The sequence below is a fragment of the Thamnophis elegans genome, chromosome 2 (assembly GCF_009769535.1).
Source record: "Thamnophis elegans isolate rThaEle1 chromosome 2, rThaEle1.pri, whole genome shotgun sequence".
NCBI classification, from domain to species: domain Eukaryota; kingdom Metazoa; phylum Chordata; class Lepidosauria; order Squamata; family Colubridae; genus Thamnophis; species Thamnophis elegans.
Window position 1 is genome coordinate 88,157,340 of NC_045542.1, and position 25,308 is coordinate 88,182,647.

The 25,308-nt window shown below is 38.3% G+C and overlaps 1 protein-coding gene across 1 annotated transcript in view; it reads left to right on the plus strand.

Annotated features, from left to right (window-relative positions):
* The first annotated feature begins 15,620 nt into the window (after positions 1–15,620).
* Positions 15,621–25,308, plus strand: part of MYOT (myotilin) — a 36,238-nt gene continuing 26,550 nt past the window's right edge. Inside the window, 5 exon segments of the mRNA XM_032212334.1 lie at positions 15,621–15,680; positions 16,619–16,760; positions 19,808–19,831; positions 21,610–21,729; positions 22,542–22,809. Of these exon segments, the coding sequence (XP_032068225.1) occupies positions 15,621–15,680; positions 16,619–16,760; positions 19,808–19,831; positions 21,610–21,729; positions 22,542–22,809 (614 nt within the window).

The following is a 25,308-nucleotide window of genomic DNA, read 5'->3' on the forward strand; positions in this document are numbered from 1 at the left end:
TTATTTCTTTTTTCTCAATAGATTTTAGACTGTGTTAGTTAAAAATCCATACCGTGTACGGGTTCTGGGAAGTCGGGGGGGGAAGGAGGAGGGGGGATGGGGGGGTGGAGGGAGGGAGGGGTACACACAACAAAAAAAAAATTGTACTTCAATGTCTTAATGATTGACAAATGATGACATATTTGTGTTTGTTTTTTTTTAAAGAAAAATAAAAAAGTTCTCTTAAAAAAAAAAAAAAGTGTCTAAAACTGAGACAAAATCAGAACTTTCAAAAATGTATCCTTACATATTCATTCAGATCCAGGAACATGATTTAGAATAATTTATTAAAACTATATTATAACAATGTAGTATCAACTTTTTAAACAGCCTATTCATATAAATATTCAACCTTCATTGCAAAAGGCATCAGAATTGCTACATGTTGCAATGTGATTTCCCAAATTCATCATATCCAGTGGAATATTTTGAAATTAAACGACGATTATTCAACACTATCTGCTGAATGCCACAGAAAGCTGCTGTCTTCCTTATCAGGAAGCTATAGAAATTCCTTTTCACATTCTACACTACGAGGAGAAATGCTGGCTGCTTAACAGTTTTAAAAGATTGTCTGCCTTTCAGATGTCTGACAAAGCCCCCATGGACCCTCCATAATATTTTCTTAACCCTCTCTGTATTACTTTTGTCCCCATCTTGGAGATAACATAATTGTGGAAACATCTCAGCTATTCAGGTAGTCGTCATTATTGTTTCTATCAACACATGATCGGTATGTACCTTATAATATTCCCGGTGTTGGATTGCAAAGGTCCTCTCTCTTCATCTGGCAGTCTAATTCCGTCATCTTCACTAATGTCTAAAATTACACCAAGTAAAGGTTGCGATTTACGTGGAACACACTGAGCTTGCTAAAAAGACTCCCTTAGGTACAGAGGATGGTATTTTTTTCAAGGACATGACCAGGACAATACCAAGGCTACTGCCAAAGCAAAACAGAAACTTCTGGCATTCATGGACGTGGAAAGACAGGCCAGTTTTGTTTCTCAGTATTTGTATAATGTATATTTTGTTCCGTTAGATGGGTAGTGCTTCTCTTGAACAATGTGAACGTGCTCCAGAAGCAATTGCAATCAACTAAGCGCAAGCTTCTGCTGCTTTGCTTGTTGACAGTGTATTTAACGTCTAAAATTAGAAACTGAAGTCTGCCAGGAAGGCATATCCTGTAATGCAGCAATGGAAGTCTTATTCCTTCACAATAAACATGTGGAGCAAGCTATGGGTGTTCCAGGTTCCAGGATTTAGATTTGAAGCTCTCAAGGCTGCCCATCCCTATCTTAAGATGCCCTCTGAGCATGTGGGAGTGCTCTCTCCACATGCTCAGAAGGCATCTTAAGATAGGGATGGGCAGCCTTGAGAGCTTCAAATCTAAATCCTGCTACTTTAATATGTTAACCTGGAACACCCATTAATTAGGCATTTGCATTAGTTTATATTGTTGCTATTATAGTAGAAGAGAGACTGCACTAGGAACAAACTCTGGGCATTAAAATGAACTTTGCTCTAAAATCTCTATCTAGATTCTAAAGCTGTCAAAGTCGCGGCCCGTGGGCCAGATGTGTCATGCACCAGCCATGACCCCACCCAGTTTAGCGGGGGGGGAGTCCCAATATGTAACGTGATGACAATGTGAGGATGCAAGTTTGACAGCCTTGCTCTAAAGCATCTATTTAGGCTTGGCAAAAAAAAAGTTTAATACATGTAACAGAACATCTGATTTGGCTTTTATTCTTTCTTTTGGAATGCACCATAGGACACAGATAGTCTTTGATGTACCTCCATTTGTTTAGCAACCATTTGAAGTTACAACTGCACCGAAAAAAGTGACTTATGACTGGTCCTTGCACTTATGAACAGGGCAGTATCCCCATGGCCACATGATGAAATTGTGGGTCCTTGGCAACCAACATGGATTGACCAAGGCTGTAGGGTAGTGATGGTGAATCTTTTCGGCACCCAGTGCCCAAACGGACTGCGTGCACACCGGAGCTCCAGAAACTCAAAGACAAGCTGGCCTGTATGCATGCACGCATTGGCCAGCTGGTCTTCTTGTTCCGGCACACGCATGCAGGCAGGCCAGCTGGTCTTTTTTGCACGTCGCAGCTCCTGAAACTCGAAGACCAGCTGGCCGGGACAGGCATGCACAGGTGGCATGAGCACTGGCCACCTGCTCTCCTGGTTTCTGGCGCCCACATGCATGCCAATCAGCTGGTCTTTGCACGTACTGGAGCCCAGGAAACCCAAAGATCAGCTGGCAATGGCACGCATGCCCACAGAGAGGGCTCTGTGGTCCAACCTTTGGCACGCGTGCCATAGGCTCGTCATCCTAGCTGTAGGGTTTCAGGGTAATGTGATTACCATTTGCGACCTTTCTGACAAGCAGCCAGTGGGGGTGACAGGATTCACTTAACGACCATGTGATTCATTTAACAAGTGCAGTGATTCACTTAACAACAATCGTAAAAAGTCATAAAATTGGAACACTCACTGTATAACCAACCTGCTTAGAAATGGAAATTCCAATCCCAATTGTGGCCATACATCGAGGACCGCTTGTCATTTGTAACACTTTGTAAAATATATATATATATGTAAGGTTCATCCGAGAGAGTTATTTTACTTTTTGGCGTATTATAGCTTCATTGTGTTCAAAGAGGAAAATTCAAAGAAAAGCAGAAGAAAGACTTACCAGCAAAGATCTGTGCAGAGCAGAAGGATCTTTTCCTTTATAAAATTTACCTGGAAAGGAATTAAAATTCCCACCCAACTCAGGTGCAGTGGTCCCAATCTGGCCGAGGCCCCCATGATCTTCATCTAAGAAAGATACAAATAGTCAGTTTACCTGTGTACTGCACAATGAACGTGGTAGGTATTTTTAGAAGCCCTGGAGAGAAGCCCATCAGTCAGTGTGGGTAATGCAAGGCTGGAGAAGGCTAAAAGATTGAATCTTCATAATATTGTACTTTAAAAAAGCAATTGAACATTTTGCCAACTAAATGTAAGCAGAGAATAGTGCAGGAGGAGTTTTCATCTCTCTTTAATGCTCCACTACAATGAGACTCCACTATACAAAAGAAGACCAACAATGAGGTACTACTATCCAAAAGAAGACCAAGCCCCTTGCTCCTTTGTACTATAAACTCTCCACCCTGATTTCACAGGAAAAGTCTCCCATAAGAGTTCATTTACTGTTGCTGAAAGCATCTCCAGGAATTAAGTCATGTTCAGTTGTGAAACAAAGTAGATCTGAGCCCAAATTTGATCGTAGGGTACCTAATTCATTTGGAACCCAGTACTTCGACTTAATTAAATCTGAGGGCATGGATTGTGTTGATATTTATCTGCAAGGCTGTATTCCTGCTATGGTAAGAATCCTGCTTCAAACTAAAGCATCCCTCCCATTTGTCGATGGATTGCCAGTTGGGCAAAAATAGTAGGTGATCTGAGAATAATACTCATCCCTCAGGGGAAAGAGCTCTGGCCTTAGTGCTATGCTACCCCATCTAGTGAGAATGGAAAATAGTATAGCAAATAGCTGACCTTGGGCTCAGAAGCTAAACAGGGTCAGGCCTGGTTAGGACTTGTAAAGACTGAGAAGTAAAGCAATGGCAAAAAAAACACTTCTATATTCTGTCAAGAAAGCTTCACGGTCAATCGAAATTGAGATGCTAAATGTTACAACGTCAAAAGGGATAGAAAATAGTACGGGATGTTGATATCAATGTCTGAAGCTAGGACAATTAAAGAGACATTTTAAGACACTTTGAGCTTGGTTGTTTGCTTTCAGACATTTCATTACCTCACTAGGTAACATCATCAGTGTTACATCCCACTCTGAAGCTTAGTTGTGGTCCGCCGGGAGCCAGCAGAGCTGGCAGCAGAGTCAGACAGTGAGGAGGTTCGGGAGGAACATGGGCCAGTCCTGAGGGTTTAGGAAAGCTCAGGCTCTGCGTCAGAGGCAGAGAGGGAGTTAGACAGAAGTGAGGCAGAAGAACAGCTGGAGCCTGTTCCTAGTGTGCGCATGCACAGAGCTGCCAAAAGACAAGAACAAGTAAGAAAGCAGGGTCGAGTTAGGAATAGAGCCACACCTTGGAGGTGATTGGCCCCTCCATAGGAAACAAAAGAGGAATGGATGGGGAGTGGGCTTTTTCAGGAAACAACTAACAGGGAGTGGGCTTTTGCAGGTTCATTCGGTCATTTTAAGATTGGCAAGTTCTGTGTGTGACTTTAAGAGACTCTGTGCCAAGTTTACCTTGCCCTGGGTTTGGAAACTAGTTATCTGGCAGCGCTCCAAATGAGATAAGGTGCATGTGGATAAACATTGTTTACTAAAAGACTGTTTACTAAGCCTTGCTGACTGTGGACGAAAGGAATTCACGGATAAATAAAGAGGTTTTGCAGAGACCAAGACTTTGCTTCTTGCTTTCTAAGTGTTCTGAGTCAGAACACTTATTCACCAGCAATAGCAATTAGACTTATATATTGCTTTACAGTGCTCTCTAAGCAGTTTACAGAGTCATCCTATTGCCCCCAACAATTTGGATCCTCATTTTACCCACCTCGAAAGGATGGAAGGCTGAGTCAATCTTGAGCCTGGTGAATTTGAGCTGCCAAATTGCAGGCAGCCAGCAGTCAACACAAGCAGCCTGCAATATTGCACTCTAACCACTGTGCCACCATGACTCATGTATTTGCTTAAATTAGGCAGAAATATTTAATGGTATTTTTGTAGTTACCTTAAATCCAAAGGGATGTTAACCTTATTAGTTGATTTGTTTGGTCTGTAGATTAAAATTGGATTATTTATAAAAGTAAACATGTGTGAAACTATTATTATTGCTATTATTATTCTAGCATCAAGTTTGTGTATTATGGTTTGGTTTGGTTTTGATCTTTTGTGCATTATCCAGTCACTGCTATGAGATGGGCAGTTATGTAAATTGCTTAAATAAATACATAAATCAAATTATATCATGGATAAATGTAGATTTACTTCTAGACCCAGAATTTGTGGTGTTGACTATGGTTGTTAAATAACAACAACAACAACAACAACTACAACAACAATAATTGCAATACCTGGTGATGCACGAATTGAAGATAAACAGCAAGAAAAAATCACAAAATACCGGGACTTGCAAATTGAGGTTGAGCGACAGTAGAAAAAGCAATCGTGTGTTGTCCCAATTGTAATTGGAGCCCTTGGAGCAATACCTAAAGGGCTACCTCGCTATTTGAAAATTCTAAATTTACCTGACTTGAACATTCTGACTCTACAAAAAACCATCCTACTTGGAACAACATATCCTCCGACGTTACCTTAACAGTTCCTAGATCCTTGGTTAGGACTCGAGCTGTTGAGCTACCAACCAGCCCCAAATGAACCAGATCTGAAAAACACCTAAAAATGATGAATGGATGACAACTGGAAGGACATTTTTTTATCCAAAAAGATAAAGAAAAAAGAAAGGATCCTGGAAACTATAGGCCACTCACCTGTTTGCCAACAACATACAAGCTCCTTACTGGTATCATTGCAAACCAAATTTATGGATACTTGGAAAGAAATAACTTGCTTCCTGTAGAACAGAAAGGATGCTGCAAAAATTCAAGAGGAACAAAAGACCAATTGCTGACAAACTAATCCTAAAGAATTCAAAGAAAAGACGAACTAACCTGTTCATGGCTTGGATAGACTATAAGAAAGCATTTGATTCAGTTCCCCATAGCTGGATCAAGAAATGCCTGAAAATCTTTGGCATCAGCAGCAACATACAAAAATTCATGGAAACTTCAATGAACCTCTGGAAAACAAAGCTTATAGCTAATGAAGAAGTACTAGATGAAGTTGAAACGAGGCATTTTCCAGGGCGATTCCCTTTCACCCCTACTTTTTATACTCTCAATGCTACCACTGACAATCATTTTGAAGAAGATGAACTATGGATACAAACTTGCAAAGAAAGGACTGAAAATTTCGCACTTGGTGTACATGGATGATTTGAAGCTGTTTGGTAAAACAAAAGCTGAACTGAATTTATTAATTGAAAGCACAAAAGAATTTAGCCAAGATATTGGTATGCAGTTTGGAATTGGCAAATGTGCAACAATGGCAACCAAAGCAGGCAAGGTCATAGAAGATGATGGAATAGAACTTGAGAATGAAGAAATGATAAAGGCAGTAAAACCAGAAGAAGGCTACAAGTACTTGGGGATTTTAGAGGCCTCTGATTTAATGCATAATAAAGTCAAGGAATTAACTTCAGCCAAGTACATTCGACGAATTCGCGATATTAAAGTCCAAATTGAGTGGAGGAAACATCATAAAAGCCATAAATACCTGGGCTATACCTGTGATCCGATACTCTGCAGGAATAATTGACTGGCCCAGATGGAGTTGGACAATTTAGACAGAAAAACATGGAAGCTTATGACAATGAATCATGCTTTGCACCCTAAAAGTGATGTTGACCGATTATACCTACCAAGAGCAGAGGGTGGTCGAGGACTCCTACAAGTAAAACAGACTGTGGAAGAAGAAAAACACAGCTTGAATGATTACATCCAGAAAAGTGAAGAACCAATAATTAAGGAAGTAAATAAAGGAGGCCTTTTAAAGACAACTAAGTTAAAAGCTGAATATAAGAAAGAAGTAATTGAGAAGCGAGCTGAAAATTGGAAAAACAATGCTATGCATAGCCAATACTTGAAAAGTATTGAAGGCAAAGCTGACCAAAAGCTAACTTGGAACTGGTTAAGATCAGGAGCACTGAAAAAAGAAACAGAAGGCTTTATTTTGGCAGCTCAAGAACAAGGCATAGCCACAAACTACATGAAGGCAAAAATTCAACATGTTACCACCAACAGCAAATGTTGCCTCTGTAATGAGAAAGACGAGATAGTCGACCACTTGATCAGTGGGTGCAGCAAAATTTCGCAAACTGACTACCTTCAATGCCATGATCACGTTGCTAAGATCATTCACTGGAAATTATGTCAAAAGTTTGGATTTGAGTACAGCAAAAACCACTGGGAACATCAGGTTCAGAAGGTTTTAGAGAATGAGAAAGTCATGATCTTGTGGGACTTCAGAATTTAGATTGACAGGCACTTGGCCCACAACACACCTGACATAACAATAGTTGAAAAGAAAAAAATATGGTTCGTTGACATTGCAATATCTAGAGATGCACGAATTGAAGATAAACAGCAAGAAAAAATCACAAAGTACCAGGACTTGCAAATTGAAGTTGAGCGACTGTGGAAAAAGAAATCGTGTGTTGTCCCAATTGTAATTGGAGCCCTTGGAGCAATAACTCGCTCCAAGGGCTACCCCGCTATTTGGAAATTTTAAATTTATCAGACTTGAACATGCTGATTCTACAAAAAACCACCCTACTTGGAACAGTTTATATCCTCCGACGTTACCTTAGGACTTGAGCTGTTGAGCTACCAACCAGCCCCAAAGGCTATGAATCTCACCAAAGATTAACCAAATAATAATAATAATAATAATAATAATAATAATAACAACAACAACTCCGCCGTTGCCAGTCCCAAGCCCGGATGAGAAAGGAGGAGGGTTGGGGTCAGGTTGGCATCTGGTCCCGTAAAAAAAAAACCCGCCAACCCATACAATATGGTGAAAAAAACAAATAAGAATTCCATACTGCATCGGTCGTCGCGCGGGTTAACAAGGGCCGCGGCGGATGTTGGGGTCCCTGGACATCCGTCGACAAGTGGGCTACAAGTGGACCAGCCAATTAATTAAATGCAAAGAAAATGAAGCCTACAAATACTTAGGCATTCTGCAGTTGGATAACATCAAGCATGGAGAAGTAAAAACTATTGTCAGGCGAGAGTACACCAACAGAGTTAGGAAAATTTTGAAATCTAAATTGAATGGTGGAAATACAATCAAGGCCATAAATACCTGGGCAATACCAGTTATTAGATACACAGCTGGTATAGTTAACTGGACACAAGCTGATTTGGACCTTTTGGACCGAAAAACCAGGAAACTAATGACAATGCACTACAGTTTACATCCACGTGGTGATACTGATAGACTATATCTGCCCCGAAAATCAGGTGGCAGAGGATTATTACAAGTGAAGCAAACAGTTGAAGAAGAAAAACATGCACTGGCTGATTATTTAAAAGAAAGTCAAGAACATCTATTAATCGAAGTAAAGAACAAAAATCTACTGAAGGCCCAACAGATGAAACAAGAATATAGAAAAGAAGTGATAAAATCAAGAATGGAGAGTTGGCAGAACAAAGCACTGCATGGCCAATTTCTGGAAAAAATAAAAGATAAAGTGGACAGTGAACAAACTTGGTTATGGTTAACAACAGGTACATTAAAGAAAGAAACAGAGTCACTAATCCTGGCTGCGCAAGAACAAGCTATCCGCACAAATGCCATTAAGGCCAAAATCGAAAAATCCTCTGATGATGCCAAATGCAGACTTTGCAAAGAAGCTGATGAAACTGTTGATCACATACTCAGCTGCTGTAAAAAAATCGCGCAGACTGATTATAAATTGCGGCACAATTTAGTAGCACAAATGATCCATTGGAATTTGTGCAAAAATTATAATATTAAAACAGCAACAAACTGGTGGGAACATCAGCCTGAAAAAGTCACCGAAAATCAGATGGTCAAGATCTTGTGGGATTTCCGTATGCAAACGGACAAAATACTGGCGCATAATACACCAGACATCACACTGGTTGAGAAAAATAAGGTCACAATCATAGACATCGCAATACCAGGTGATATCAGGGTCGCCGAGAAGGAACATGAAAAAATCGCCAGATACCAGGACTTAAAAATCGAAATTCAACGACTATGGCACAAACCAGCAGTGATAATTCCAGTGGTAATTGGCACACTGGGTGCTATTCCAAAAGCACTGGAATTACATTTAAAACAGTTAAAAATTGACAAAATCACCATCAGTCAAATGCAAAAAGCCGCACTGCTTGGATCTGCACGCATATTACGAAAATACGTTACGACGTCCTGGGCCCTGGGTGGGGCCGACTAGTAACCAATGCCAAATCTGGCGAAACAACTGGCCGCTGTGATACAATTGTATTATAATAATAATAATAATAATAATAATAATAACAACAACCAACAACCTTCAAATTACTCACAGGCATTATTGCAGATAACATGATGGATTATTTGGAAACAAACAACATCTTGCCAGTAGAGCAAAAAGGCAACAAAAGAAGGAGCAGGGGCACCAAAGATCAGCTTCTAATTGATAAAATGATATTAGAAAATTGTAAGAATAGAAAAACGAACTTGAATATGGTCTGGATTGATTACAAAAAGGCATTTGACTCACTGCCACATAGTTGGATCATAAAATGCTTAGAAACAACTGGCATTAGCAAAAATATTACATCCTTTACTGAAAAGGCGATGAAACAATGGAGAACTGAGTTGGCAGTAGGGAATGAGATCTACGGAATAGTTAATATCAAGCGAGGAATTTTCCAGGGTGATTCACTTTCACCTCTTCTCTTCATCATCGCAATGATCCCACTATCAATAATCTTTAAAAAAATGAAATTAGGCTACCAAACAGCCAAAGAAGCTGAAAAAATTTCACATTTACTATATATGGATGATTTGAAACTCTATGGAAAGTCAGAAATAGAAATCCAATCATTGACAAACACAGTCCGAGTATTCAGCACCGATATTTCAATGCAGTTTGGCATGGAAAAATGCGCCACTGTATCCATAAAAAGGGGCAAATCACTGCATGTGAGGGAATTGAAATGCCCAATGGCCAATTAATTAAATGCAAAGAAAATGAAGCCTACAAATACTTAGGCATTCTGCAGTTGGATAACATCAAGCATGGAGAAGTAAAAACTATTGTCAGGCGAGAGTACACCAACAGAGTTAGGAAAATTTTGAAATCTAAATTGAATGGTGGAAATACAATCAAGGCCATAAATACCTGGGCAATACCAGTTATAAGATACACAGCTGGTATAGTTAACTGGACACAAGCTGATTTGGACCTTTTGGACCGAAAAACCAGGAAACTAATGACAATGCACTACAGTTTACATCCACGTGGTGATACTGATAGACTGTACCTGCCCCGAAAATCAGGTGGCAGAGGATTATTACAAGTGAAGCAAACAGTTGAAGAAGAAAAACATGCACTGGCTGATTATTTAAAAGAAAGTCAAGAACATCTATTAATCGAAGTAAAGAACAAAAATCTACTGAAGGCCCAACAGACGAAACAAGAATACAGAAAAGATGTGATAAAATCAAGAATGGAGAGTTGGCAGAACAAAGCACTGCATGGCCAATTTCTGGAAAAAATAAAAGATAAAGTGGACAGTGAACAAACTTGGTTATGGTTAACAACAGGCACATTAAAGAAAGAAACAGAGTCACTAATCCTGGCTGCGCAAGAACAAGCTATCCACACAAATGCCATTAAGGCCAAAATCGAAAAATCCTCTGATGATGCCAAATGCAGACTTTGCAAAGAAGCTGATGAAACTGTTGATCACATACTCAGCTGCTGTAAAAAAATTGCGCAGACTGACTATAAATTGCGGCACAATTCAGTAGCACAAATGATCCATTGGAATTTGTGCAAAAATTATAATATTAAAACAGCAACAAACTGGTGGGAACATCAGCCTGAAAAAGTCACCGAAAATCAGATGGTCAAGATCTTGTGGGATTTCCGTATACAAACGGACAAAATACTGGCGCATAATCAGGGGTGGGTTTCAACCGGTTCGCGGCGGTCCCCGCAATCCGGTTGGTCGCCAAACCCGGAAGTAAGTAACTTCCGGGAACGGCGAAGCCCCCCCCCTGCGCGCGCCCGCGCGCCCGCACGCACCCGCGCCCGCTTCTTACCCGGTTTTGCCGAATTCTGCGCTTCCACGCATGCACAGGACGCATACAGCGCCTGCGCGATCCTCCAGGAGCAGCTGGAGCATCACACAGATGCTAGTACGCATGCGCGCGCTGCGCGCGGGCACACGCGTGCCACGCGCATGCGCAAGGACGCCACCGGCCTCGTTCCAACCGAACCGGTTGGAACGGGGCGAGAAACCCACCCCTGCGCATAATACACCAGACATCACACTCGTTGAGAAAAATAAGGTCACAATCATAGCCATCGCAATACCAGGTGATAGCAGGGTCGCCGAGAAGGAACAGGAAAAAATCACAAAATACCAGGACTTAAAAATTGAAATTCAACGACTATCGCACAAACCAGCAGTGGTAATTCCAGTGGTAATTGGCACACTGGGTGCTATTCCAAAAGCACTGGAATTGCATTTAAAACAGTTAAAAATTGACAAAAACACCATCAGTAAAATGCAAAAAGCCGCACTGCTTGGATCTGCACGCATATTATGAAAATACGTTACGACGTCCTAGGCCCCTGGGTGGGGCCCGACTAGTAATCAATGCCAAATCCGGCAAAACAACTGGCCGCTGTGATACAATTCTATTGTTGCAAATAATAATAATAATAATAAACAGTAGTGGTGGTGGTGGTGGTGGTGGTGGTGATAGTAGTAGTAGTAGTAGTAGTAGTAGTAATAGCAGTAGTAGTAGTAGTAGTACACTATAAAGCCCAGAATAAATAGTGCTTGAGTTTGTGGAAGAACCAAATGTATCTGCATTTTCTCAGTTTGGCATTAAATGACATTGGCATAGTGTAGTGCAAAAATTGTTACATTGTACATTATTTTTCACTTATGTGAATCTCAGATAATATCTCTCAAATACAAAGCCAAGCACTGGAATGTCAATTTGTCTTCCCAGACTTACTCCTCTTCCTGTTTAACCCTCCTCCCATTGGAACCAGAATTGGTTTAGCTTGGACATCAATCAGTGGGAGATTAGAAGCCATCATGTGCCTTCCCTGGAGCTTAGCCATTTGTCATCTTCTTCCAAAGACATTTAAGAAAGGACAGTTGGATCAAAGCAGTGACTTAGTATAGACATGGAAAATTCAAAACATCCCTGGATTTAAATGCCTTTCAAACGGTTGGGGAGAGTGGTGAGAGAGACTACATAGATTTCTTTTTATAAAATTATGCTCAATCGAAAAGCAAATGTCTTCCGAACAATAGTTTCTACATGCATTCCTTGAGAAGAAGGACATTTCAGGAAGGTACGATAGAATGTTTCCTTGTCAGGGAAGAGCTCTGTACATTTATTGAAAAGTAAACAATGCAGTCATTCAGTGTGCCACTGGAAAGTTGTGTTGGCAAAATTGTGAGTTACCCAGTTCTCACCATGATTCACCAAGTAGTAGAATGTTCCTATGAAGATCGTATAATCAATTAAAATTTGTCCACATTTATTTATTTATTTTATTTCTCTCTCTCTCTTCTTTCTTCTTTCTTTTCTTTTCTTAATTTTCTTAATTCATATGAAACATATATACATACAGTACATCTTTAATAGTTAGATTTCTACAGTATTAACCATGTATAATTTACACTCTAATGTTTAGATAACTTATATCATTAAAAAATTTAAAAGATAGAAAAGTTATATCAGTATTAATAATGATTTAAAGTGTTGGTGTTAATGAGCATAAGATTATTTAGCCTTTTCATTCAGAATTGACCATAACATTTTAAAAATGCTGCTGAATGCATTAAAATATTTGCTGTACAACAAATGTTTCTGTCTTACGCTGATTACTTAGTAATAATGTCTCCCCTTTATTATTACTTAATAAACTATCCCCAAATTTGAGCCATTTAAATAACACCATTTGGTGCTTGGAGATTCTAACAGAGGTTGTTTTGTATTACAACATACTGCAAAATAAATTTGATACAAATCATCACTACAAATATTTATTTATTTAATAATAAATTCAAACTGTCCCAATCCTAATATATATTACTATTATTATGGTTGGTATTGGTATTAAATTGGTATTAAAGATTTCACAAGATGCAAGCTATTCCAAGTAAAGCTACATTTTGCAATTGATGGTGGCAATTTTGTGAATGCAGATGATGTTCAAGTGGTGAGCCAGATGTTTTGGGAATGTACCCGAGGTGCCTATTTTTATTAGTATTATCTTTGCTTCCTTTTGCCACAGACATTCTACTTCTATTTGCAGGTCTTTATATGTTGTTATTTTCTCTAATCCTTTCTCTTTTATTCTGCTGTCCCCAGATACTGGAATGTTCACTATCCAGACTTTTTTGTTTTTCTTATCCACAATTGTTAAGTTTGTGGCATTGATAAAACAGACAAAAAAGACTGGCTAATGGATGTTGCAGTACCTGATGAGGGTAGAATAAAAAAGAAAAAAAATGGAGGAAATAAGAAAATACAAAGGCCTACAAATAGAAGTACAACCAGCCAGACATTTAGACTGGATTTGGCATTTTTATCCACCAACAGAGTCCTTCCCAACCCTATCTTTGCTTTCTTTTGGCACAGTGTCTCCACTATTATTATTGTTATCTTACAATGCTTATATAAATTGAGTCAACCAATTTGACTTGGCAAGAGAAGTAACATTAGTTAAGTGGATATATCCTATCTCAAACCATCTATCAAGTCTACTGATTGACAGGAGTTTAACATGGAAGTTGTTGATTGTACTAAATCATGATCTATTTAACCATGGTTTGCTAAATAAAATGTAATCAGTTGTGATTACATACCTTGTTAAGTCAAAGCTAACCAAACAAAAAAAGTTAAGAATACGTTCAAAATATAGTACATCTGTTCTACATCCAATTAAGCATCTGCTTTCAGTTCTATTGTGAATTCTCTTGGTTACTTCATGGTCATCAGCAAGAGACCTCATTTATTAACTTGAAAGAGTATCTGAAGACGTTTTCTCTGTCTTCGTGCAAGCTGGTACATGATTTGGACCTGTATATATTGTGCTGAATGATGTAGAAGTTTTTGCTATGGATTTGACTACCAATGGCATGTGGTGTACTACAGAATCAGCATATTGTTGTTTGTGGGAGCTAAATATAGGTAAGCAGAATTTAGGACTGTTTTTGCTTGTTGTAAGTTGCATAGCTTATGCAGGACTGCAAAAATTCAAACTATAATAGGTCTTATAGCTCACAGAAAATACTGTTAATTTAAGAATTAGCCCACATATAGTTTTTCCTTCTAGGTTTTACAGCATATAATCTAATTAGTCTTTGTTATGTTAGATAACAACAGATTGACAATTTAGGAATGGAGGTGACATATAGATATCAAAATATCTGTAATAGTTCAAACAATATTTTTGGATTGGTTAAACACTCTCTGTATGCTATAGTGGCAAGAGTTTGAATAGAAGATAACGCTAGGTTAAAAGTAAAGGAAGTTTATTCAGTTTTGAAATTAATCTTCTGCAACTTCCTTATTATTATTGTAAAGTCAATTCAAAGAAAATCTGTATCCCTTTTTAAATCTGAAATGTAGTTAAATTTGAAACAAATATTACTCTGCTTATGAAAAGGAATAGTTTTCATTTATACAAAGCAAATTAACTTTTAAAGGTAGAAGTCAAAATATCAGTAGAATTTTGGAGGAAGATATTAAAGGTTGTACTACCTTCCTATTTTGTTTTGCTTACATCCAAAATTTCTACAGATGGTAGATTGAACAAATGCTAGACTACTGGGCTAAACTTTGCATGTCTTTCAATATGGTACCCAAGGCTACTGAAAGCTGTTTGTACTAGTATATCTATAGAAAGGGTGTCCAACCCCTTGTCCATGGACTGGCACTCGTCCATGGCATGCCAGCAACTGGTCCATGCAAACAAGTGAAGCCCCATCTGCGGGATGCAGGCAGCACGCGAAACCATGCTGTCATGCCCCCGTCAGAGCCTGAATCTGCGGAGGAGGACAAGCTGGAGCTGGAGGCGACAGAGATCGAGGGGGAAACTTTGTTGGCTTAGGAGTAATGTGGAGAGGAGCAGGCCAAGGCAGCCCAGAGCCCCTCAGGATTGGGACAGCTTGTTAGCAGGGAGGAATGGGGGCAAATATGATCAAGAGAGGGCAAGCAGTGGAAATGAGGAACGTCAGAACTCAGGCAATGTGTGTATGTGGGTGTGCTTTCCTCTAGGACTTGCCAAGAACATGGGAGCGTTTGTGGAATTTTGGAATATAAAAGTCTTATCTGGCTGGAGTCTTATCTGGCTGTGTGGCCTTCATTCCTTGTCCAGGGTCAACACAATGCCCCCTCCGATCTGCAGAAAACCTTTTGTCCACAGAGCCAGTCCCTGGTACTCAAAAGGTTGGGAGCCACTGATCTAGGTCACAAGTGAATAGTCATAAATATATGACAATTGTTGTCATATATATTCTTTTAAATAATTTTGTAAACTAGCTAAAGGTGTTAGTTCCCATAGAGTACTTAAAGGTTCACAAAAAGACTTCCATCATAATCTAGTACAGCAATCCCCAAAACAGTTTTTTATATTTATCTGCAAATGGGGGTACATAGCCATCGGACTCTTGAACATTATGCGTTGTGATTGCAGCATATTTCATTTCTTTTATAGATGCAGAATCCTTCCCAAATGATTAGATCTGCCTATGAAGCAGCTCCTGTGTTCATAAAGGTAAGAGATATAATCTCAGTGTTAAATTAGATTCAAAACCTCCCTGTGGTAGGTGCCAACACCATTGCTACTGGAAATGTTCTTATTTCCTACCCATCTATCACTTCAGGCTCCAGACATTCCCATCTGCAGTAGGCCTTCTCTTATCTGGACTGCAAGCATCCGCACAACCACTAAGTAGCAGAAAATATATGCAGAAAACTCAACTCTTGGTCCTCTAGGTTTTTGCAGCTCAAATATAATAAATCTAATAATCAGATATATTCATCTTTGATTTTCCAGAAAGAATAGGCATGGTTAAAAGTATTTCCATTCAAGTCAGTATTGGCTCCTGGCAACTGCCTTGACAAGTCCCTACAGTATTCTTTGCAAGATTTTTTGGGAAGTGGTTTGCCACTGTGTGCTTCCTAGGGCTGAGAGAGTGTGTCTGGCCCAAAGGCCACCCAGATGGCTTTGTGTTCAATGTGGGAATAGAACTCGCAGCCTTCCAAATTTTAGCCTCCTACCTTAATCACTGGAGAGGAAAATCATTTTGGGTATTAGCATAATTCCAAAATCATTGCTTGCTAGAGATTATGGGAGTGTGAAACAGTATGATGAAGTAATTAAAGTACTAGAGCTAGAGTGGGGACACTGAGATTAATGTCTACCCTCAACCTGATTGACTTTGGGTCTGTCATCCTCTCTCAACTCACTCCACTTAGGGGAGGAATGGAGGAAGAAATTCTATGCAGACCATCCTCAGCAAATTTCCTTTTCTTAGAAGAAACGTGAGATATGAATGTGACTATAAATCTAGGATAGTCCAAGAAATTCAAGTTTGTGGGAAACTGTTATAATTACTCACTTGGAAACAAGGGAGTTGGTATTCAGAAGTTTGTTCCATGCATAGTACCTTTAACTGTATAAATTTAATGTTGTTTTTTGTCATCTTTCAGAGCCCACAAAATGTTACAGCTACTAAAGGCCAGCTGGTGGTGTTTGAGTGTCGAATAAGAGCCTCCACTCCTCTTCAAGTTCGCTGGTACAGAGAGTGCAACCAAATCATAGATTCTGCAGACTTCCGCATATTAAGAAAAAGTAGGCATTTTTGTTCTTTAAATGCCCTCCATCTGTGGGACAACTTCTGTTTTACAAACCATAATCTATAACATGTATTTTAGAGGGGAGGAAATAGAAGATATACTTGTTTGAATTGCAAGAACCTGGTCTTCCTTGTTGACCCCAATACAGTACAGATGGGGGAAGAGCTTGGGGAGTATCAGAATAGGACAACTCGTGGCAGCCGACTTGCTATGACTATCTCACCACCGTCAATTCATCACAACCAACTCACCATGGCCAACTAGCCATAGGACAACTCGCTGCAGGACAATTCAACAATTCAATTTAATTATTTAAAATATTTTTTTAAAAAAATAATTTTTGTCATTCATATTTCATTTTGTCCCTCCTTTGGCATCCTTTCTTTAATATTTCTGCCACTATTTCTTTGGTATTAGCGTAACTCTGGTCCCACAACAAGTTCTTATATGGCGAGTTGGACATGACAAATTGTCCCATGGCGAGTTGGCCGTGGTGAGTTGGCCATGGCGAGTTGGCCGCAGCGAGTTGAAGACCTTCTAAATATGAATATGGTAACTGAAAAGTATGCTAAAATACAGATGAATCTCCTTGACCAATATTTAATTTATATTGTGAAGGGTTAACCCACCCATTACCCCACGATGAAACTCTTTCTGAACTGCAGACATTGGTGTGTTTCCTTTTGAGGAACATGAAACATGACTGTGATTGGAGAGGTCTGTACAAAGAGCTACTCAAAACACAGCATTCTCCTCCCTAGGAGAGGAATAACATATTTGTACATATTCAAGTTTCTATGATGAGCTGCTGCCAATTTCTACAATATATACTTTGACTCAAATTAAATTAGCTAATTTGGAGTGGAATGAGTTCTTTTGTAAACACACACACACAACTGCTGTCTAATGGCAACAGTGTGTTGCTGCTGATCCACATCTTTCCCATGTGTTTTCATCTGTAACATCTAATAAAAGAAACATATACTGTAACTGAGTCATGTTCAGCCTTGCCCTGTACTTAATGCAAGCAACGGTCAATAAATGGAGGGTAAAGATATATTTAAAGTTATTGTTTGTGTGTGTGTGAGAGAGAGAGATGTGAGTACGGTGGAGGGAGAGAAAGAGAAAATACTTATATGGAGGAAATGTGGCCTGGCAGCAGCTAGGCATTCTCCATCCTCACCATAAAGTTAATCTACAATGCAGTTTATTTATTTGTTTTTGGCTTTTTATGATGTGTGCATCACTGGTTTGTATATATAGCTGATTTCTTGAAAGACTGCCAATATGACAGTAAAGCAAAAATAAACTAGCTGAACTATGGATTAATATTACATGTGAACTTGACCAAGATTTAATTATTCTCTGAAGAACATTAACCAACTTTTGGTATTGGACAGGACTTTCAAGAAAATCAGATATTTCTGCATCATCAGATAGGTTTATTTTCACATGACATAAAGAAAAATAACAATAAAATTATAAGCATATCTTCTGAAAGGTTAATTAACTTAAGCATGGTGTACCCTAGATATTCCAGTATGAAAGTATTTTAAAAAATTATCCTGGTATAATGACTAAAAAAAACACACCAAGCAATCTTTTGTTGAAAATGTAAATGAGATGATAAATGGAATAGGAACCCAGGACTGAATTTGTCCCAACAATGAAGTGTTCTAGTTTTTTCCCCCCAATAACACATGACTTTTGAACTCATCTGTTTTCTGTAAGATATGTAAAGCAGACACAAGGGTAACAGGATGGGGGTCTGGGCAAAGCAAAGGATTGACCACAGATCAGACATTAAAATAAAAACAAATGTGTTGTATTAGGTAACACGTAGAACAGATTAAAAGCCAATAAGGTGATTAGCATGGAACGCAAAGCTTGTATGACATTCCAGAAAGCATTTGTACACAATCCATTCTTCATCTCAAATGTCTCTTAATACAACAGACATTCCACTGAAATTATCCAAAGTTTCCATTCACAGGCGGGGATTCATATCAATAAGGCTCCCCTTACTATATGTTTACTAGGTTTCAGAGTTTCATGTTAACATATATATTTGCATATTTTACAATATTTGTTAGGATCATCTGAAACATCCATTTAATTCTGGGAACTCCAACAACAGAAGTAATAGTCAGACATCTAAGTGCTGCTTTTGCTATGGTGGGCATTACAAGAGAGACCTATTTCTGCCTCATTGTGCCTGTTGTGGGTCTGAAAAATAATAGATTTGTTTGTGTGTGTGTGTGTGTGTGTGTGTGTGTGTACATTTACACACACACACACAGATACATAATTTACTGTGTGACCCACAATATATCAGTAGCTAACCAGATTTCTACAAGAAGCAAAAGACAGAAGGGCAAAACCAATTATTGATTCAGTCTCATAGTTTCCATTGCACACACTATTACAAATAGAAAGTCTATTTTCATACTTCTTATGATTCAAAGTCCACTATTTGGGCAGAATTGAATTAACTTCAAAGGCTTACCTAATGTAAAAATATGAAATATAATATAGCTTCTGTCTGTTCATTTGTTTTTAAAATAAAATTAATTACAGAATTGTTCTGAGGCTCATTCTACTCCTTCTGGCTATTTTCTGCTTTATCATAGCAATATTTTCCTCCTCTAAGATTAAACGAATAGCAAAATGGCTTTTCAGAAAAGGTTCAGTGGCCCTATTGCAGGCATGGATGCTGCTTTGGGAATCAATTGCAGAATTCATATAAATGGCTTGTAATATCAATGTTATTTCAAGATTTAATATGCTTTGCAAACCAGGCTGCTTAGAAGCAAATGGGGCAGAATTCTTGCCCCTTTTAATAGTTGCATGTAGGTCTGAAGGGGACAGAATCTGTGTCACCACCTGGGCCTTAGTAAGTGGGGATCAGCAGATGGATAAGGTCTGTGGGTGTGATCTGCAGTTGTGAGTGTCTTTGAGCAATTTTACATTTTCACTTTCTGAATCCACAAAATAATAGTTCAGAATTAAATTCTCTGTCTCTTTCTTTCTATCTTTTAACAGAGGGATGCTCATCTCTGGTCCCTGGTAAGTACTTTTAAATAAAAAGAACTGGGGGCATAGCCCAACATCAGAATCCAGCCAATGAACTTACCAAGGCCTAGTTGAAGACAGATACATGCAAGTCCACAACCCTGTGCCACTGTGCACAAAATCTTGTAGCTGGATGTGAAAAACAGTAATTAGCAAGTTATATGTTCATAACACATGAAAAATTCAGCAGGTTTCAAAGAGCAAAGAGTTAAACAATAATATCCAGCTAATAGTTAGGTTCTTACTACACTGTAGGATTGTTTCCAGCTCAACCTTATTTGCTTGGCAATCAGCCCCACTGATTTTAATAAACCCACTCTCAAACCTGCACATAGCTGCTTTCACCTTTCTATGAAGTTAGGGCTACCAGAGCCGAGGTGGCGCAGTGGTTAAATGCAGCACTGCAGGCTACTTCAGCTGACTGCTAGATCAGCAGCTCAGCGGTTCAAATCTTACCGGCTCAGGGTTGACTCAGCCTTCCATCCTTCCGAGGTGGGTAAAATGAGGACCCAGATTGTTGTTGGGGGCAATATGCTGACTCTGTAAACCGCTTAGAGAGGGCTGAAAGCCCTATGAAGCGGTATATAAGCCTAACTGCTATTGCTATTGCTATTGCTATTGCTATTCATCTATGAAAATTACTACAATCGATATCAGCAAAGGGCTTGTTTTACGGCATCTTGTGGTTGTTTGGGGTTTTGAAATCTTGGTTTGGTAATCTACAGGTCATCCTCATTTTGTCATCGCCACTGGGACCAACAGCTCAACTTTTCTTTTTCATCACTATTGTAACTAAAGGAGTGTTACTAAACAAGGACTGTTTGTACTAAATTCAGAATGTTTTCCATTCACTAAGACAAATCTATTCAGTGATAAATTCGATTCTAATACTAGGGCACTTTTTACGGTAGTATTTTTTCAAACTGCAATTGCTGTTTTTTGGGTATATGATGATGCATTTGGCAGTTTTGCTCTACTCAATTGTGTACTCACACAATTTTTTTATTAGTTACAGACCACCATTACAAATAAAAGCATTAAAAACAGTAATAATGGTGGTGCTTATCTGATAACAGTAGTTATAAACAAAATCAGTATTTCCCGAGTATTTTATTAGGTGAGGTGTTACAAATGCAGTCTGTGAATCCCTATAGAGTAGAAGATGCAAGGTAGCATGACATGAGCTGTAGTTCCAATGGCCCCTTCTCCACAAGGGCACAATTTCAGCTCATAATAGGGGGAGGGGGGTTGTTTGTTTTTTGTATCAACACTCCAAAACTGCTGTGGGAAGTGCATTTACAGCATGCTAAGGTTAATGACTTTGGATTCTGGGAACAGTTATTCAATATAAATATCTCGTGCTTTAAAAGGGGGAGTTTGATTGATTAAAAAAACATTCTTGGGAAAATAAGCCAGATCTTTTTGGATTTCCAGATCTTTGATGCATTGTTTGAATGCACTGGGTGCACAATCATTTCCCATCATTAAAAGCACTTCCCACTGTGTAAATCATTGCGCTGATTACTTTTGGCTGTTCTCCTCCTCAGCTCCCCCAACTTTTTTTCAAATCTAGGTGTGAATTAGGAACATCAGTTATAAAGCTCACCTACTTAGTTTTTGCGTTTCATCAAGGAACTGGTCTCTTTATAGTAATATATTGTAAATTTAAGGAAAAAAGTTTTTACTAACATGAGTGGGTCTGTAATATTGTGTTTATACATTTATTATTGTACATTTATTTATTATCTCATTAACTTTTTTTCTTCTTTCAGAGGAAGTTTGTTCTTTGGTGATAACAGAAGCTTTCCCTGAAGATTCGGGAATATATCTATGTATTGCTGAAAATGATTTGGGGGCTGTAGCATCCAGTGCATTTCTTTGGGTTCCTGAAGGTAAATTTGGAGTCTTTGAGGGAAAGAATTTTTAAAATAAATTCTGAAAGAACTGAAAGAATTTTGAGGGAAAGAAAGACTAGAGAATTTTCATATAGCAGATCATGCTGTTAACATCTAAAAGCTAAGAAGCATCATATCTATTTCTGTTACTTATTTATATTATAGCTTCTATGCATCATTTTCATTAAAAGAAAGCTTAAAGTTATTTTTTCCCTCAATGCTAGGTAGGAAAAATATTCCTAAGACTCCCACACAAGTTCTTTGGAACATTCCCAACAATACGTATATACTGGACTACAATAATACATGCATAATTAAAGTGTACACACAGCTTATCATATTTGTAAAATGTACACACCTGCAATGGACATTTTATTTAAGCTATATCTGGGACCATTATAAAAAACTTTATAAAGTTTTTAAAAACCATTTACTTTATTTCTTACTTACTTATTTACTTTATTACAACTTATTTCTCCTCTACTGGCTCTGGGTTATATTGTTTATTTACTAAATTCATCTGCTGTCTATCTATCTACCAAGCAACTGTTGATTATATATTAAATTTCATAGAGATTCCCATTCAAAGAGTCTGTTATTAAATGACCACTCATTGTTTTTGTTCTTTACTGTTGGATTTCACCTGAAATATCAAAATAATGTGAACAAGGAAATAGCATGGAATTTCCCAGATGAAAAGAGGAATTGCTATAAAAGCTCTCTGGAATCATTCTCCATCTTAAGCAATGATCTGGGTACAGAGCATCACCTTTATTTTTTTGTATGTCACCAATGTCTGTATTTTTCAGATCCAGGAACAGAAGAAACTGGAAGCTTTGAATCTGCCCCCTTATTGACAGATATGCTAACCAACCTGAACATCAGTTCCGCGCCAGACAGTGAATATTTAGCAATGGGAAGAGAGGCAGAGGAGAACTTTTCTGATGCAGGTGGACAAAATGCCTCTGGTTCAGCAAATGAAGTGGAACATGAAAGCTCCCAGTGTCAGAATTATAGCAATCAGAGCATCAGTTTTCCTGATATTTATGAAAATCCCTCTGACAATTCACATGACTGGTAAGTAAATAAAGATTATTGCTTTGATCCATGTTAGTTGCTTTTGCTAAAAATTATTGAAAGCATGCATGGATTTTTAAAACTCTGTTGCTGTTGGTTGGTGCATATGCATATATTAAATTGTCTTGTAAGTGTAGGCATGCTGTTACAAAATGTTTGGTGTGTTCATTTTTCCATGTAAGGGAATTAAGACTTTGAGATTCCTGAGCCAGCACAAATTGTTCTACAACATAATGACAAGCAAAGATTTCTACAAATGGTTTCAACATCTGTTGAAAGATTACTATTCTAATGCCACACTGCTAAAATCATACATTTGGCCATTAACCAGAAAGTAAGAATACAGAAGTTATTATCTACTAGAGCAGACATTGCTTGAACCCTTGCCCTGTCTGCTGAATGGCTAACCCAGCAATCTTATTGCACACTGCAACCAACTATCATTGATTTACTGTGATGTGAGGCAGGAGGTAGTTCAGTAGGTTTGATTATTCCATTTCTGGAATTGATAATCAACCTTTTTAAATATAACTACTTGGTTTGAATACATTACAACGAAGTCATAAAAGAGATTAATTTAAAATTTCTGTGTTGAATGATTAGAAATTCTACCCAACTTGGAAGTTACTGTAGCTTTTATTCTGAACACACAAAATGTTGAGGCTGAAACAGTTTTGCCATGCAAATAGTCCTTGACTTACAACCACAACTGGACCAGAACTTCCACTGCTACTCAAAGTGGTGCCTGATTTTACAACCTTTGTAAACCATTGTCATGGTTGTTAAGTGAATCACTTGGGTTGTTAAGAAAATCACTTGGGTTGTTAAGCAAATCACTGAGGTTATTAAGCAAATCCGGCTTCTCCCATCGACTTTGTCTGTCAGAAGGCAGCTGAAAAGGTCAAAAGTGGCAATCACATGACCCAGAATGCTGAAAATATCATAAATACATGCCAGTTGTCACATATCCAAATATTGATCACGTGACCTTGGGGATGCTGCAGTATTGTTAAGTGTGAGGACTACCTCCATGATCAGAAGTTACTTTTTCAGTACTCTTGTAACTTTGAACGGTTGCTAAACAAATAGTTGTAAGTTGAGGACTACCCGTACTGTATTCATCTTACAGTAAGGTAAGTAACTAGAACAGGTTAATTGTCCAACCTAAAGATGAGACAATATGTTTGCGCAAAAAAATAATTATTTCAATCAGTTGGTAAAATTGAACTGAAGATTAATCTCTTTTAAACTATACCTCCCGGGATTCTGTACCAAATCAATGAATGTTAGTGAGTTTTCCATTAGTTAAAACACTAATTTTAGTGCATTAAACCTTGATAGATTTCAAACAATCTACAATCCACTCCCACAACCCTGGCAAAAAGGAAACAACATTTTGCAGCCTATTTGAAATATTGATTTATTGGTATGTATTATATTGTTGGATACAATTTACCTCTATAGACTGGGTACATACGGAAAAAGTTACTCAGAATGGGAAGCTAGATTCAGAACCCAGAAGATGAAAAGATCTACCCTTTAATTTACCTCTTTTTTTTCTCTAGAAATTTCTTGAAACCAAAATCAAAATGCAGCTGTTTGCTGTTCTATGTCCTTTTTTGTCCAAAATTAGACAAGTTTCACATCTTTCCTGTGCTGCGTGAGTAGACTAGAGCAATTATTTCAATAACAAACATTAGCAAATAGCAATATTTACTCCAATTACTCAACAAAAAGCATCCATCCAGAGGGAGAAGATGTTTCTTCGAGTCAGTGTTAATTCCTGGTAATTATCTAAGTTTGGCAAGGTTTTTTAGAAGTTGTTTGTTATTGCCTTCTTATTAGGGCTGTGGAAGAGAGACTGGCCCAAGGTCATCCAACTGGTTTTGCACTTAAGGTAGGACTAGAAATCATGGTCTCCTGGTTTCTAGCCTGATGCTTTAACCACTACACCAAACCAACTCTCTCCATTTGAAGTAATAATCATTAATTCTTTTGTTTCAGAGAAATACAAATTAATCTGAGTGGCCTTGGGGTTATGTTGAATAGAATTAGAACAGGTATAGTGGAAGCGGGGAGTGTACAGTGCTTTTTCCTATTCCAGTGCTGAAACAAGACTAGATAGCTAGTACCGGTTGTGAAAGACATGGCTGAAAATAACCTGGGGCTGCTACATTTTGTATACAACATGAACTAATTTAATCAGAATCAGTAATCCTTGCAACAGGGATTTAAAATTTATTCCATGATCTGAATCAAATGGGAATCTAGAACCCAGTTTTGATTATAAGTTTGCCTTTGAATAAACTGCAAAGATATTTAAGGTACCAACTTATAGAAATACTTGAATTCTGGTGCAAAAGGACCATCAATCTTTATTCAACTTCAACAAGATTAGACAGACACAACAATTCACTATTATATAATACTACTATGCAGGTTTTTAATGCCATTTGGAATATAATCAGCATTAGCTCTTGGAAATAAGTCTCACTGATT